The 16,931-nt window shown below is 56.2% G+C and overlaps 2 protein-coding genes across 3 annotated transcripts in view; one reads left to right on the top strand and one right to left on the bottom strand.

The window, feature by feature from the left end:
* LOC147094609 (serine/threonine-protein kinase TAO2-like) overlaps positions 1-16,931 on the bottom strand; it is an 81,841-nt gene that overhangs the window by 20,636 nt on the left and 44,274 nt on the right. The window lies entirely within an intron of this gene.
* On the top strand, positions 1,401-16,257 carry LOC147094611 (serine/threonine-protein kinase TAO3-like). Of its 2 annotated transcripts, none has more exons than XM_085974442.1 (5): positions 1,401-1,564; positions 8,933-8,978; positions 13,136-13,232; positions 13,966-14,079; positions 14,859-16,249. In XM_085974442.1, the coding sequence occupies exons 1-5, from the start codon at positions 1,421-1,423 to the stop codon at positions 15,262-15,264; spliced, it is 807 nt and encodes a 268-aa protein (XP_085830568.1). In that variant the 5' UTR covers positions 1,401-1,420; the 3' UTR covers positions 15,265-16,249. The 2 variants fall into 2 exon arrangements, with proteins under 2 accessions (XP_085830568.1, XP_085830569.1); XM_085974443.1 differs by having other exon boundaries at positions 1,522-1,564; positions 13,143-13,232; positions 14,859-16,257.

Below are 16,931 nucleotides of genomic sequence, written 5' to 3' on the forward strand. Positions count from 1 at the left end.
GGTGTGTGTGGGGAGTATTATACAGAGGTGTGTCGTGGGGAGTATTATACAGGGTGTGTGTGGGGAGTGTATTATACAGGGTGTGTGTGGGGAGTGTGATTATACAGGGTGTGTGTGGGAGTGTATTATAAGGGTGTGTAGTGGGGAGTGTATTATACAGGGTGTGTGTGGGGAGTGTATTATACAGGGTGTGTGTGGGGAGTGTGTATTATACAGGGTGTGTGGGGAGTATTATACAGGGTGTGTGTGGGGAGTATTATACAGGGTGTGTGTGGGGAGTGTATTATACAGGGTGTGTGTGGGGAGTATTATACAGGGTGTGTGTGGGAGTGTATATACAGGGTGTGTGTGGGGAGTGTATTATACAGGGTGTGTGTGGGGAGTGTATTATACAGGGTGTGTGTGGGGAGTATTATACAGGGTGTGTGTGGGGAGTGTATTATACAGGGTGTGTGTGGGGAGTATTATACAGGGTGTGTGTGGGGAGTGTATTATACAGGGTGTGTGTGGGGAGTATTATACAGGGTGTGTGTGGGGAGTGTATTATACAGGGTGTGTGTGGGGAGTGTATTATACAGGGTGTGTGTGGGGAGTGTATTATACAGGGTGTGTGTGGGGAGTATTATACAGGGTGTGTGTGGGGAGTATTATACAGGGTGTGTGTGGGGAGTATTATACAGGGTGTGTGTGGGGAGTGTATTATACAGGGTGTGTGTGGGGAGTGTATTATACAGGGTGTGTGTGTGGGGAGTGTATTATACAGGGTGTGTGTGGGGAGTGTATTATACAGGGGGTGTGGGGAGTATTATACAGGGTGTGTGTGGGGAGTATTATACAGGGTGTGTGTGGGGAGTGTATTATACAGGGTGTGTGGGGAGTATTATACAGGGTGTGTGTGGGGAGTATTATACAGGGTGTGTGTGGGGAGTGTATTATACAGGGTGTGTGTGGGGAGTGTATTATACAGGGTGTGTGTGGGGAGTATTATACAGGGTGTGTTTGGGGAGTATTATACAGGGTGTGTGTGGGGAGTGTATTATACAGGGTGTGTGTGGGGAGTGTATTATACAGGGTGTGTGTGGGGAGTGTATTATACAGGGTGTGTGTGGGGAGTATTATACAGGGTGTGTGTGGGGAGTATTATACAGGGTGTGTGTGGGGAGTATTATACAGGGTGTGTGTGGGGAGTGTATTATACAGGGTGTGTGTGGGGAGTGTATTATACAGGGTGTGTGGGGAGTGTGTATTATACAGGGGGTGTGTGGGGAGTATTATACAGGGGGTGTGTGGGGAGTATTATACAGGGTGTGTGTGGGGAGTATTATACGGGATGTGTGCGGGGAGTATTATACGGGATGTGCGCGGGGGGTGGTTGACGCATATCGAGCGCATGGCGGAGGGCCTGTGTATCGGCGTCTGTATGGCATGTCTGACTGCTCTTCTCTCTGTCTCTCTCGGACAGAAATGGCAGGACATTATTAAAGAGGTGAAGTTTCTACAGAATCTTCGGCATCCCAACACCATCGAGTACAAAGGCTGCTACCTGCGAGAACACACAGCATGGGTAGGTACCCAGATCAGAGAGAGGACCCGACTGGACCCTGGGCTCTATCCCGGTGCCCCACCGCTGCCCTGGCCCTAGCTTACGAATTAGGAGCAGGAGTCGGCCATACAGCCCCTCGAGCCTGCTCGCCATTCAATAAGATCATGGCTGATCTGATCCTAACCGCCAATCCACTATCACGGAACCATCTCCTGAATCTAACAGAATTAGACACACGAAATAGGAGCAGGATCAGGCTACACGGCCCCTGGCCCGCTCCGCTACCCACAGGGCCATGACCGATCCGAACCTAGACTCATGTCCAAATTCCTGCCCGCTCCCCGTAACCCTTAATTCCCTTTACTTCTAGGAAACTGTCTATTTCTGTTTTAAATTTATGTAATGATGTAGCTTCTACAGCTTTTTGGGGCAGCATATTCCATGGACCTACCACCCTCTGAGTGAAGTAGTTCCTCCTCATCTCAGTTTTGAAAGAGCAGCCCCTTATTCTAAGACTATGCCCCCTAGTTCTAGTTTCACCCATCATCGGGAACATCTTCCCCGCATCCACACGATCCAACCCCTTCACAATCTTACATGTTTCAGTAAGATCGCCTCTCATTCTTCTGAACTCCAATGAGTAGAGTCCCAATCTACTCAACCTCTCCTCATATGTCCATCCCCTCATCCCCGGGATTAACCGAGTGAACCTTCTTTGTACTGACTCGAGAGCAAGTATGTCTTTTAAGTATGGACACCAAAACTGTATGCAGTATTCCAGGTGCGGTCTCACCAATACCTTGTGCAACTGAAGCAATACCTCCCTATTTTTATATTCTATCCCCCTAGCAATGAAAGCCAACATTCCATTGGCCTTCTTAATCACTTGCTGCACCTGCATACTAACCTTTTGAGTTTCGTGCACCAGGACCCCCAGATCCCTTTGTACTTCAGTGCTTTCCAGTTTCTTGCCATTAAGATAATAACTTGCTCTACAATTTTTCCTGCCAAAGTGCATAACCTCACACTTTCCAGTATTGTATTCCATCTGCCAGATCTCTGCCCACTTACTTAGCCTGCCTATGTCCCCTTGCAGGTTTTTTATGTCCTCCTCACTCACTACTTTCCCTCCCATCTTAGTATCATCTGCAAACTTTGATATGTTACACTCGGTCCCCTCCTCCAAATCGTTAATATAGATTGTAAAGAGTTGGGGACCCAGCACTGACCCCTGCGGAACACCACTAGTTACTGGTTGCCAGTCTGAGAATGAACCATTTATCCCAACTCTCTGCCTTCTGTTAGATAGCCAATCCTCTATCCATGCCAGAATATTATCCCCAATCCCGTGATTTTTTATCTTAAGCAATAATCTTTTGTGTGGCACCTTGTCAAATGCCTTTTGGAAGTCTAAATACACTACGTCCACTGGTTCCCCTTTATCCACCCTATATGGCAGAGAATTCCCAAGATTCACCATCCTCTGAGTGAAGAAATTCCTCCTAAATGGATGACCCCCCCCCCTTAGCCAGAGACTACGCCCCCTCGTTCTAGACTCTCCAGCCAGGGGTAACAACCTCTCAGCATCAGGGAAGGGCAATTTAGAAATCTGAAGAGAAAGGTCAAGGCAATAGAGCAGTGTAGCGATTTGGGTAAAAATAAGCAGCGTGTGACATGAAGGGACAGAGAGTTTAATGGCAGCAGTGCAGCAGAGAATAGGGTCAAAGCAGGGAATAATGGTAAAAAATTTAAATTAAAGGGTCTTTATCTGAATGCACGCAGCATTCGTAACAAGATAGACGAACTAGTGGCACAGATAGAGATAAATGGGTTTGACCTAATAGCCATTACAGAGACATGGTTGCAAGGTGGCCAAGGTTGGGAACTAAATGTACCAGGGTACTAGTGGGGTACCGCAGGGATCGGTGCTAGGACCCCAGCTATTCACAAAGGGTGGACAGCTTTAAGTTCCTCGGAGTCCACATCACGGAAGATGGTCCTCAATACCTCCTCTCTGGTGAAGAAGGCCTAGCAGCGCCTATATTTCCTAAGGAGGCTGAAGGGATGTAACCTGTCACCCCTGATCCTCTCTAACTTTTACCGCTGCACTATAGAAAGCATCCTGACAAACTGTATCACAGTATGGTATGGCAGCTGTAGCTACTATGACCGGAAAGCCCTGCAACGGGTAGTCAAAACTGCCCACGCTATTACCGGCACCCGGCTACCGACCATAGAGCACGTATACCAGAAACGCTGTTTACGGAGGTCAGGGAACATCATCAAAGACCCTACCCACCCCAGCCACAGTCTGTTCGCCCTCCTGCCATCTGGGAGAAGCTACAGATGCATTCGCACCCGAACGACCAGATTTAGGAACAGCTTCTTTCCCAGGGCTGTCATCCTACTGAACTCCACAAACAAACTCTAAAGCCTGCACATCTGCCGATGCACTTTATTATGGTTATGTTTATGTTAATATACTACAAGCCAAATGTATGTTGAATGTTTAAATGTCTTAATCTAAATGTACACTCTCGGGAGCCGCAAGCCTACATTTCGTTGTACTGCACCTGTGCACTAACAATGACAATAAAAGTTGATTATTATTATTATGATTATTATTAATAATCTAGACGAGGGAACTAGATGTAATATCTCCAAGTTTGCAGACGACACAAAGCTGGGTGGGCGTGTGCTGTGAGGAGGATGCCGAGAAACTCCAGGATGATTTGGACAGGTTGGGCGATTGGGCAGAAGCATGGCAGATGCAGTATAATGTGGATAAATGCGAGGTTATCCACTTTGGTGGCAAAAACAGGAAGGCAGATTATTATCTGAACGGCAATAGATTGGGAGAAGGGGAAGTGCAACGAGACCTGGGTGTCCTTGTGCACCAGTCGCTGAAGGTAAGCATGCAGGTGCAGCAGGCGGTTAAGAAGGAAAATGGTATGTGGCCTTCGTAGCGAGAGGATTTGAGTAGAGCAAGGATGTCTTGCTGCAGTTGTACAGAGACCACACCTTGGTATTGTGTGCAGTTTTGGTCGCCTTATCTGAGGAAGGGTGTTCTTGCCATGGAGGGAGTTCAGCGAAGATTCACCAGACTGATACCTGGGATGGCAGGAATGACGTATGAGGAGAGATTGGGTCGACTGGGCTTGTACTCACTGGAGTTTAGAAGAATGAGAGGGGATCTCATTGAAACTTATAAAATTCTAACAGGACTAGACAGACTAGATGCAGGAAGGATGTCCCGATGGCGGGGGAGTCCAGAACCAAGGGTCACAGTCTAAGGATAAGGGGTAAGCCATTTAGGACAGAGATGAGGAGGAATTTCTTCACCCAGAGAGTGGTGAACCTGTGGAATTCTCTACCACAGAAGGCAGTAGAGGCCAGTTCATTAAATATATTCAAGAAGGACTTAGATATATTTCTTGAGCTAAAGGGATCAAGGGATATGGGGAGAAAGCAGGGACAGGGTACTGAATTTGGATGATCAGCCATGATCTCATTAAATGGCGGAGCAGCTCGAGGGGCCGAATGGCCTACTCCTGCTCCTATCTTCTATGTTTCTATGAAAAGACAGGCAGAATGGATCAGAAGTAGAATCAGTATGAGTGGAGATAAGGAATAACATGGGGCAGAAAACACTGGTGGGAGTAGTATACAGGCCCCCTAACAGTAGCTATTCTGTTGGACAGAATATTAATCAAGAAATAGTAGGAGCTTGCAACAAAGGTAATGCAATAATCTTGGGGGACTTTAATCTTCATATAGACTGGACAAATCAAATTGGCAAAGTTTGTCTGGAGGACGAGTTCATGGAATGCATTGGGGACAGTTTTCTAGAACAATATGTCATGGAACCAACCAGGGAACAGGCTATTTTAGATCTTGTGTAATGAGACAGGGTTAATTAGCCATCTCATAGTAAAGGATACTCTGGGGCAGAGTGATCATAACATGATAGAATTTCACATTAATTTTGAGAGTGAAATTCTAAGTCCGAAACTGGAGTTTTAAACTTAAATAAAGCCAATTACATAGGTATATGGGGCGAGTTGGCTAAGGTAGATTGGAAAAATACATTAAAAGGTATGGCAGTAGATAAGCAGTGGCTAGCATTTAAAATATTTCATAATTCTCAACAAAAATACATTCCATTGAGAAACAAAAACTAAAAGAGAAAAGTGATCCAACCGTGGCTAACTAAAGAAGTTAAGGATGGCATTAGATTGAAAGAAGAAGCTTATAATGTTGCAAAGAATAATACATAGATACATAGAAGATAGGAGCAGGAGTAGGCCATTCGGCCCCTCGAGCCTGTTTTCTCCCCATATCCCTTGATCCCTTTAGCCTTAAGAAATATATCTAACTCCTTTTTGAATATATTTATGAATTGGCCTCAAATGCCTTTTGTGGTAGAGAATTCCAGAGGTTCACCACTCTCTGGATGAAGAAATTCCTCCTCATCTCTGTCCTAAATGGCTTACCACTTATCCTTAGACAGTGACCCCTGGTTCTGGACTCCCAGCCATTGGGAACATCCTTCCTGCATCTAGTCTGTCCAGTCACAGAATCACAGAACCCCACAGTGGCAGATAGAGGCCATTTCGGCCCATCGAGCCTGCACCGACACATATCCCACCCGATCCCCGTAACCCCTACACCAACACATATCCCACCCTATCCCTGTAACCCCACATATTTAATCCCCCTAACACTAAGGGTCAATTTATCATAGCCAATCAACCTAACCCGCACATCTTTGGACTGTGGGAGGAAACCGGAGCACCCGGAGGAAACCCACGCAAACACGGGGAGAATGTGCAAACTCCACACAGACAGTCGCCCAAGGCCGGATTCGAACCCGGGTCTCTGGCGCTGTGAGGCAACAGTGCTAACCACTATGCCACCGTGCTGCCAGTCCTGTCAGAATTTTATAAGTTTCAATGAGATCCCCTCTCATTCTTCTAAACTCCAGCGAGTATAAGCCCAATCGACCCAATCTCTCCTCATAAATCATTCCTGCCATCCCAGGTATCAGTCTGATGGTAAGCCTGACGATTGGAGAGTTTCAGAAACCAGCAAAGGTTGACCAAAAAATTGATAAAAAGGGGGAAAAAATAGAATGAGAGAAAACTAGCAGGAAATATAAAAGCAGATTGTAAGAGCTTCTACAAGTATGTAAAAAGGAAAAGAGTAGCAAAAGTAAACATTGGTCCCTTAGAGGCTGTGACAGGAGAAATTATTATAGTAAATAAGGAAATGGTAGAAACATTAAACAAATATTTTGTATCTGTCTTCACAGTAGAAGACACAAAACGCATACCAAAAATGGTGGGAAATCAAGGGTCTAATGAGGATGAGGAATTTAACGTAATTGATATAAGTAGAGAAAAAGTACTAGAGAAACTAATGGGATTAAAAGTCGACAAATCCCCTGGACACGACGGCCTACATCGGGTTCCAAAAGAGGTGGCTGAAGAGACAGTGGATGCGTTGGTTGTGATCTTCCAAAATTCCCTAGATTCTAGAACGGTCCCAGTGGATTGGAAGGTCGCAAATGTAACACCGCTACTCAAGAAAGGAGGGAGAGAAAAAACAGGGAACGACAGGCCAGTTAGCCTGACATCAGTTGTCGGGAAAATGCTGGAATCCATTGTTAAGGAAGTGGTATCAGGGCACTTAGAAAATCATAACATGATTAGGCAGAATCAACATGGTTTTATGAAAAGGAAATCGTGTTTGACACATTTATTAGAGTTTTTTGAGGATGTAACTAGCAGGGTAGATAAAGGGGAACCAGTGGATGTAGTATATTTGGATTTCCAAAAGGCATTCGATAAGGTGCCACATAAAAGGTTATTACACAAGATTAGGGCTCATGGGGTTGGGGGTAATACAGTAGCATGGATAGAGGATTGGTTAACGGACAGAAAACAGAGAGTAGGGATAAACGGGTCATTTTCAGGTTGGCAGGCTGTAACTATTAGGGTGCCGCAAGGATCAGTGCTGGGGCCTCAGCTATTTACAATCTATATTAATGACCTAGATGAAGGGACCGAGTGTAATGTATCCAAGTTTGCTGATGATTACAAAGCTAGGTGGGTCAGTAAGCTGTGAGGAGAACACAGAGTCTGCAAAGGGATATCGATAGACTAAGTGAGTGGGCAGTAAGGTGGCAGATGGAGTGTAATGTGGGGAAATGTGAGCTTATTCACTTTGGTAGGAAGAATAGAAAAACAGAATATTTTTTAAATGGTGAGAAACTTTCAAATGTTGGTGTCCAGAGAGATTTGGGTGTCCTCGTACAAGAAACACAGAAAGCTAGCGTGCAGGTACAGCAAGCAATAAGGAAGGCAAATGGCATGTTGGCCTTTATTGCAAGGGGCCTGGAGTGTAAGAGTAAGGAAGTCTTGCTCCAATTGTACAGGGCCTTGGTGAGACCACACCTGGAGTACTGGGCACAGTTCTGTCTCCTTATCTAAGGAAGGATATCCTTGCCTTGGAGGCGGTGCAACGAAGGTTCACTCGATTGATTCCTGGGATGAGAGGGCTGTCCTATGATGGGAGATTGTGTAGAATGGGCCGGTACACTCTGGAGTTTAGAAGAATGAGAGGTGATCTCATTGAAACATACAAGGTTCTGAGGGGATTGACAGGGTCGATGCTGAGAGGTTGTTTCCCCCTGGCTGGAGAGTCTAGAACCAGGGTCACAGTCTCAGGATAAGGGGTCGGTCATTTAGGACTGAGATGAGGAGGAATTTCTTCACTCAGAGGGCGGTGAATCTTTGGAATTCTCTGCCCCAGAGGGCTGTGGAGACTCAGTCGTTGAGTATATTCAAGGCTGAGATCGAGAGATTTTTGGACTCGAGAGGAATCGAGGGACATGGAGATCGGGCGGGAAAGTGGAGTTGAGGTCGATGATCAGCCATGATCTTATTGAATGGCGGAGCAGGCTCGAGGGGCCGCATGGCCGACTCCTGCTCCTATTCCTTATGTTCTCATGACCCTGTCAATCCCCCTCAGAATCTTGTATGTTTCAATGAGATCCCCTCTCATTCTTCTAAACTCCGGAGAGTATCGGCCCATTCTACACAATCTCCCCTCATAGGACAGCCTCTCGTCCCAGGAATCAATCTAGTGAACCTTCGTTGCACCGCCTCCAAGGCAAGTATATCCTTCCTTAGATAAGGAGACCAGAACTGTGCACAGTACTCCAGGTGTGGTCACCAAGGCCTGTACAATTGGAGCAAGACTTCCTTACTCTTATACTCCAAACCCCCCTTGCAATAAAGGCCAACGTAAATGCCCCCAGGCCCCAATCCTGTGTATCTTGTTGTGTCCAGTCCAGCCTCAGACCTGATTTCTTTCTGTCTCTTTCAGCTGGTCATGGAATACTGCCTGGGATCCGCCTCCGACCTGCTGGAGGGTGAGTACAAGCTTTAATCTCGCTGCTCACCCGGACCCTCACTGACCCTCACCCACACCCACAGGGCCTGCTCACTGACCCCCGACCCAAACCCACAGGAATCGCCCACTGACCCCCCGACTCAAACCCACAGGACCCGCTCACTGACCCCCGACTCCCCAACTCAAACCCACAGGAACCGCTCACTGACCCCCCGACCTAAACCCACAGGACCTGCTCACTGACCCCCCGACCCAAACCCACACGGCCTGCTCACTGACACCCCGACTCCACGACCCAAACCCACAGGAACCGCTCACTGACCCCTGACCCAAACCCACAGGGCCCGCTCACTGACCCCCGACCCAAACCCACAGGACCCGCTCACTGACCCCCGACCCAAACCCACACGGCCTGCTCACTGACCCCCGACTCCACGACCCAAACCCACAGGACCCGCCCACTGACCCCCCGACCCAAACCCACAGGACCCGCCCACTGACCTCCCCGACCCACAGGACCCGCCCCCTGACCCACAGGACCCGCCCACTGACCCCCCGACCCACAGGACCCGCCCACTGACCCCCCGACCCAAACCCACAGGACCCGGCTACTGACCCCCCCGACCCACAGGACCCGCCCACTGACCCCCCCGACCCACAGCACCCGCCCACTGACCCCCCGACCCACAGGACCCGCCCACTGACCCCCCGACCCAAACCCACAGGACCCGCCCACTGACCCCCTGACCCAAACGCACAGGACCCGCCCACTGACCCCCCGACCCACACCCACAGGACCCGCCCACTGACCCCCCCGACCGAAACCCACAGGACCCGGCTACTGACCCCCTGACCCAAACGCACAGGACCCGCCCACTGACCCCCCGACCCACACCCACAGGACCCGCCCACTGACCCCCCCGACCGAAACCCACAGGACCCGCCCACTGACCCCACACCCACAGGACCCGCCCACTGACCCCCCGACCCACAGGACCCGCCCACTGACCCCCCGACCCACAGGACCCGCCCACTGACCCCCCGACCCACAGGACCCGCCCACTGACCCCCCGACCCAAACCCACAGGACCCGCCCACTGACCCCACACCCACAGGACCCGCCCACTGACCCCCCGACCCACAGGACCCGCCCACTGACCCCCCGACCCACAGGACCCGCCCACTGACCCCCCGACCCACAGGACCCGCCCACTGACCCCCCGACCCAAACCCACAGGACCCGCCCACTGACCCCCCGACCCAAACTCACAGGACCCGCCCACTGAGCCCCGACCCACAGGACCCGCCCACTGACCCCCCGACCCAAACCCACAGGACCCGCCCACTGACCCCGCGACCCACAGGACCCGCCCACTGACCCCCCGACCCAAACCCACAGGACCCGCCCACTGACCCCCCGACCCAAACCCACAGGACCCGCCCACTGACCCCCGACCCAAACCCACAGGACCCGCCCACTGACCCCACACCCACAGGACCCGCCCACTGACCCCCTGACCCAAACCCACAGGACCCGCCCACTGACCCCACACCCACAGGACCCGCCCACTGACCCCCTGACCCAAACCCACAGGACCCGCCCACTCTCCCCCCGACCCAAACCCACAGGACCCGCCCACTGAGCCCCCTGACCCAAACCCACAGGACCCGCCCACTGACTCCCCCGACCCTAACCCACAGGACCCGCCCACTGACCGCCCGACCCACAGGACCCGCCCACTGACCCCCCCGACCCAAACCCACAGGACCCGCCCACTGACCCCCCGACCCACAGGACCCGGCCACTGACCCCCCGACCCAAACCCACAGGACCCGCCCACTGACCCCGCGACCCACAGGACCCGCGCACTGACCCCCCGACCCAAAGGACCCGCCCACTGAACCCCCGACCCAAACCCACAGGACCCGCCCACTGACCCCCCCGACCCGAACCCACAGGACCCGCCCACTGACCCCCCTGACCCGAACCCACAGGACCCGCCCACTGACCCCCCGACCCACAGGACCCACCCACTGAACCCCCGACCCAAACCCACAGGACCCGCCCACTGACCCCCCGACCCACAGGACCCGCCCACTGACCCACTGGGCCCGCCCACTGACCCCCCGACCCACAGGACCCGCCCACTGACCCCCGACCCACTGGGCCCGCCCACTGACCCCCCGACCCACAGGACCCGCCCACTGACCCCCCGACCCAAACCCACAGGACCCGCCCACTGACCCCCGGACCCAAAGCCAAGGGCCCGCCCACTGACCCCCCCCCGACCCAAACCCACAGGACCCGCCCACTGACCCCCCCGACCCAAAGCCAAGGGCCCGCCCACTGACCCCCCCGACCCAAACCCACAGGACCCGCCCACTGACCCCCCGACCCAAACCCACAGGACCCGCCCACTGACCCCCCGACCCAAACCCACAGGACCCGCGCACTGACCCCCGGACCCAAACCCACAGGACCCGCCCACTGACCCCCCGACCCAAACCCACAGGACCCGCCCACTGACCCCCCGACCCGAACCCACATGACCTGACCCCCACACCCACAGGACCCGCCCACTGACCCCCCGACCCAAACCCACAGGACCCGCCCACTGACCCCCCGACCCACAGGACCCACCCACTGACCCCCCGACCCCCAGGACCCGCCCACTGAACCCCCGACCCAAACCCACAGGACCCGCCCACTGACCCCCCCGACCCAAACCCACAGAACCCGCCCACTTACCCGACCCACAGGACCCGCCCACTGACCACCCGACCCACACCCACAGGACCCGCCCACTGACCCCACACCCACAGGACCCGCCCCCTGACCCAAACCCACAGGACCCGCCCACTGTCCCCCCGACCCAAACCCACAGGACCCGCCCACTGACCCCCCGACCCAAACCCACAGGGCCCGCCCACTGACCCCCCCGACCCAAACCCACAGGACCCGCCCACTGACCCCCCGACCCAAACCCACAGGACCCGCCCACTGACCCCCCGACCCAAACCCACAGGACCCGCGCACTGACCCCCGGACCCAAACCCACAGGACCCGCCCACTGACCCCCCGACCCAAACCCACAGGACCCGCCCACTGACCCCCCGACCCGAACCCACATGACCTGACCCCCACACCCACAGGACCCGCCCACTGACCCCCCGACCCAAACCCACAGGACCCGCCCACTGACCCCCCGACCCACAGGACCCACCCACTGACCCCCCGACCCCCAGGACCCGCCCACTGAACCCCCGACCCAAACCCACTGGACCCGCCCACTGACCCCCCCGACCCAAACCCACAGAACCCGCCCACTTACCCGACCCACAGGACCCGCCCACTGACCACCCGACCCACACCCACAGGACCCGCCCACTGACCCCACACCCACAGGACCCGCCCCCTGACCCAAACCCACAGGACCCGCCCACTGTCCCCCCGACCCAAACCCACAGGACCCGCCCACTGTCCCCCCCGACCCAAACCCACAGGACCCGCCCACTGACCCCCCGACCCAAACCCACAGGACCCGCCCACTGACCCCCCGACCCAAACCCACAGGACCCGCCCACTGAGCCCCCTGACCCAAACCCACAGGACCCGCCCACTGACCCCCCCCGACCCAAACCCACAGGACCCGCCCACTGACCCCCCGACCCAAACCCACAGGACCCGCCCACTGACCCCCACACCCACAGGACCCGCCCACTGACCCCCCGACCCACAGGACCCACCCACTGACCCCCCGACCCACAGGACCCGCCCACTGACCCCCCGACCCAAACCCACAGGACCCGCCCACTGACCCCCCGACCCAAACCCACAGGACCCGCCCACTGACCCCCCCGACCCACAGGACCCGCCCACTGACCCCCGACCGAAACCCACAGGACCCGCCCACTGACCCCCCCGACCCAAACCCACAGGACCCGCCCACTGACCCCCCCGACCCAAACCCACATGTCCCGCCCACTGACCCCCCGACCCATACCCACTGGACCCGCCCACTGACCCCCCGACCCAAACCCACAGGACCCGCCCACTGCTCACTGACCCACAACCCCCAACCCCTGTGTCTGGTCCCAGGGCCTGTGTCTGGCTGGAGTCTGTGCCTGGTCCCAGTGTCTGTCTGGACGGAGTCTGACGCTCTTCTCATGTTCCAGTTCACAGGAAGCCGCTACAGGAAGTGGAGATCGCCGCCATTACCCATGGTGCACTGCAGGGCTTGGCGTATTTACACTTACACAACATGATCCACAGGTGAGAGCGGCCCGGACCGTCAGGGGTCAGACAGCCTCGGCGGTGGGGTACGCAGGAGGTCAAAAGCCCAGGGGGGCGGCTGAAGTCGGATATCCTCAAGGGGGTTAGACAACCGGGGAGAGTCGGCGCCCGCGGGGACCCGCACCCCGGGGAGAGTCGGCGCCCGCGGGGACCCGCACCCCGGGGAGAGTCGGCGCCCGCGGGGACCCGCACCCCGGGGAGAGTCGGCGCCCGCGGGGACCCGCACCCCGGGGAGAGTCGGCGCCCGCGGGGACCCGCACCCCGGGGAGAGTTGGCGCCCGCGGGGACCCGCACCCCGGGGAGATTCGGCGCCCGCGGGGACCCGCACCCCGGGGAGAGTCGGCGCCCGCGGGGACCCGCACCCCGGGGAGAGTCGGCGCCCGCGGGGACCCGCACCCCGGGGAGAGTCGGCGCCCGCGGGGACCCGCACCCCGGGGAGAGTCGGCGCCCGCGGGGACCCGCACCCCGGGGAGAGTCGGAGCCCGCGGGGACCCGCACCCCGGGGAGAGTCGGCGCCCGCTGGGACCCGCACCCCGGGGAGAGTCGGCGCCCGCGGGGACCCCGCACCCCGGGGAGAGCCGGCGCCCGCGGGGACCCGCACCCCGGAGAGAGCCGGCGCCCGCGGGGACCCGCACCCCGGGGAGAGTCGGCGCCCGCGGGGAACAGTGAGTGCGGTAACAGCAATTTTGAACTTTCTCTCCGCCCCGTGCAGGGATGTGAAGGCTGGCAATGTCCTGCTAACGGAGCCGGGACAAGTGAAACTGGCAGATTTCGGCTCAGCGTCGATCATCGCTCCCGCCAACTCCTTCGTGGGGACGCCATATTGGTACGTACCATCGTCTGGAGCAGGGGAGCGTTTCTCCTCCTCTCTATCCCTCTCCCCCTCTCTCTCTCTCCCGCCCCCTCGCCCCGCTCCCCCTCGCCCCGCTCCCCCTCGCCCCGCTCCCCCTCGCCCCGCTCCCCCCTCGCCCCGCTCCCCCCTCGCCCCGCTCCCCCCTCGCCCCGCTCCCCCCTCGCCCCGCTCCCCCCTCGCCCCGCTCCCCCCTCGCCCCGCTCCCCCCTCGCCCCGCTCCCCCCTCGCCCCGCTCCCCCCTCGCCCCGCTCCCCCCTCGACCCGCTCCCCCCTCGCCCCGCTCCCCCCTCGCCCCCCCTCGCCCCGCTCCCCCCTCGCCCCGCTCCCCCCTCGCCCCGCTCCCCCCTCGCCCCGCTCCCCCCTCGCCCCGCTCCCCCCTCGCCCCGCTCCCCCCCCCCTCGCCCCGCTCCCCCCTCGCCCCGCTCCCCCCTCGCCCCGCTCCCCCCTCTCTCTCTCTCTCTCTCTCTCTCTCTCTCTCTCTCGCTCCCCCCTCTCTCTCTCTCTCTCTCTCTCTCGCTCCCGCCCCCTCTCTCGTTCCTCTCTCGCTATCGCTCGCTCCCCCCCTCTCTCTCGCTCCCCCCTCTCTCTCTCTCTCGCTCCCCTCTCTCTCTCTCGCTCCCCTCTCTCACTCCTGCCCCCTCTCTCGCTCCCCCTCTCTCTCCCCATTCCTTTCCTCCTCCTATCTCTCCCTCCCTGTCCCCGCCTCTCCCTCCTTTCCTCTCCCCACTCTCACTCCCTATCCTATGTTGCAGGATGGCCCCTGAAGTAATCCTGGCCATGGATGAGGGACAGTACGATGGGAAAGTTGATGTCTGGTCTCTTGGGATCACATGCATTGAACTTGGTGAGTCAGCGGAGTCTGTGCTGGAACCTGCACATTATGTCCCTTGCTCTCTGGTCATCTCTGTCTCTCTCTATGTCTCTCGCCGCCCTCCCCCTCTCGCCGCCTCCCCCTCTCGCTCTCTGGTCGTTCCCCCCGTTACGGCTCTCATCTTCGCTCCCTTAAGTCCAAGGGACGCAGACTTGAACGGATATGGCGGACAATGGTTTAGCCATTCACTGCCAGATCTGGCTGGACCACATAAAGCGTTATCGGGTCCCGCGCTCATCCGCCAAAACTGCTCACTGTTCCAGAGTCATTCTGCAATGCAAAGATAAACCCCGGCTCCGATTCTCTGCTGCTAACCGTCTTCTTGAACCCCTCTCCCCTGTCTCCTCCACCCTCACCTCCGATGACAAGTGTGAGGAGCTCATGGACTCCTTTGTCTGTAAGATTGAGACCATCCGATCAGCTGCCTCTGCCACTTCCCGCCCTCCCCTTAGCCCACCGGGCCAAACTTCCTCTAAGGTTCCTCCCTGCCTTAGTCCTGAACTCGCATCTTTCTCCAGCTTCTCTCCGGTCTCCCCCCATGATCTCTCTCCGCTCATCTTGTCCATGAGACCCACCTCCTGCTCCCTCGACCCTATTCCCACCAAACTGCTGACCACCCAACTTCCTTTTCTGGCTCCAGTGTTCGCTGATTCTCTCTCCTCAGGTACTGTCCCCCTCTCGCTCAAATCCACCGTCATCACCCCTCTCCTCAAAAAAGCAAACCTTGATAATTCCGTCCTTGCAAACTACCATCCCCATCTCCGACCTCCCTTTCCTCTCCAGAGTCCTTGAACGTGTTGTCGCCTCCCAAATCCGTGCCCATCTTTCCCAGAACTCCATGTTTGAATCCCTCCAATCAGGTTTCCGCCCCTTGCCACAGTACCGAAACGGCTCTCGTCAAAGTCACCAAACAATATCCTTTGTGACTGTGACAAAGGTTTTTAATCCCTCCTCGCCCTTCTCGACTTGTCTGCAGCCCTTGACACGGTTGACCACTCCATCCTTCTCCAACGCCTCTCCACCATCGTCCAGCTGGGTGGGACTGCACTCGCCTGGTTCCATTCTTATCCAGTCGTAGCCAGAGAATCACCTGCAACGGCTTCTCTTCCCGCTCCCGCATCGTGACCTCTGGAGTCCCCCAAGGATCTATCCTTGGCCCCCTCCTATTTCTCATCTACATGTTGCCCCTTGGCGACATCATCCGAAAACACAGCCTCAGTTTCCACATGTACGCTGACGACACCCAGCTCTACCTCACCACCACTTCTCTCGACCCCTCCACGGTGTCTAAATTGTCAGGCTGCTTGTCCGACATACTGTTCTGGATGAGCAAAAATGTTCTCCAATGAAATATTGGGAAGACCGAAGCCATTGTTTTCGGTCCCTGCCGCAAACTCCGTTCCCGAGCCACTGACTCCATCCCTCTCCCTAACAACTGTCTGAGGCTGAACCAGACTGTTCGCAACCTTGGTCTCATATTTGACCCTGAAATGAGCTTCTGACCACATATCCACAGCATAACAAAGACCGCCGACTTCCACCTCCGTAACATCGCCCGTCTCCGCCCCGCCTCAGCTCATCCGCTGCTGAAACCCTCACCCGGGCCTTTGTTACCTCTAGACTCGACTATTCCAACACACTCCTGGCTGGCCTCCCACATTGCACCCTACGTAAACCTGAGATCACCCAAAACTCTGCTGCCCCGTGTCCTAACTCGCGCCAAGTCCTGTTCACCCATCACCCCTGTGCTCACTGACCTACACTGGCTCCCGGTTAAGCAACGCCTCGATTTTAAAATTCCCAATCCTTGTTCTCTCCATGGCCTCGCCGCTCCCAATCTCTGCAACCTCCTCAAGCCCCTATAATCCTCCCGAGATCTCTGCGCTCCTCCTATTCTGGCCTTTTGAAAATCCCTGATTATAATCGCTCCGCCATTGGTGGCCGTGCCTTCAGC

This window comes from Somniosus microcephalus, unplaced genomic scaffold (genome assembly GCF_052327205.1).
Source record: "Somniosus microcephalus isolate GS21.2 unplaced genomic scaffold, FLI_Smic_1.0 unresolved_chr1, whole genome shotgun sequence".
NCBI classification, from domain to species: Eukaryota; Metazoa; Chordata; class Chondrichthyes; order Squaliformes; family Somniosidae; genus Somniosus; species Somniosus microcephalus.

What these genes read in the sequence shown, in the direction of transcription:
- LOC147094611 (XM_085974442.1), top strand. Translation starts at nt 1,421, where the DNA reads ATGGCATGTCTGACTGCTCTTCTCTCTGTCTCTCTCGGACAGAAATGG. An exon ending in TGCGAGAACACACAGCATGG is followed by an intron (nt 1,565 to 8,932) that starts GTAGGTACCCAG and finishes TGTCTCTTTCAG; the next exon opens with CTGGTCATGGAATACTGCCT. An exon ending in CGCCTCCGACCTGCTGGAGG is followed by an intron (nt 8,979 to 13,135) that starts GTGAGTACAAGC and finishes CTCATGTTCCAG; the next exon opens with TTCACAGGAAGCCGCTACAG.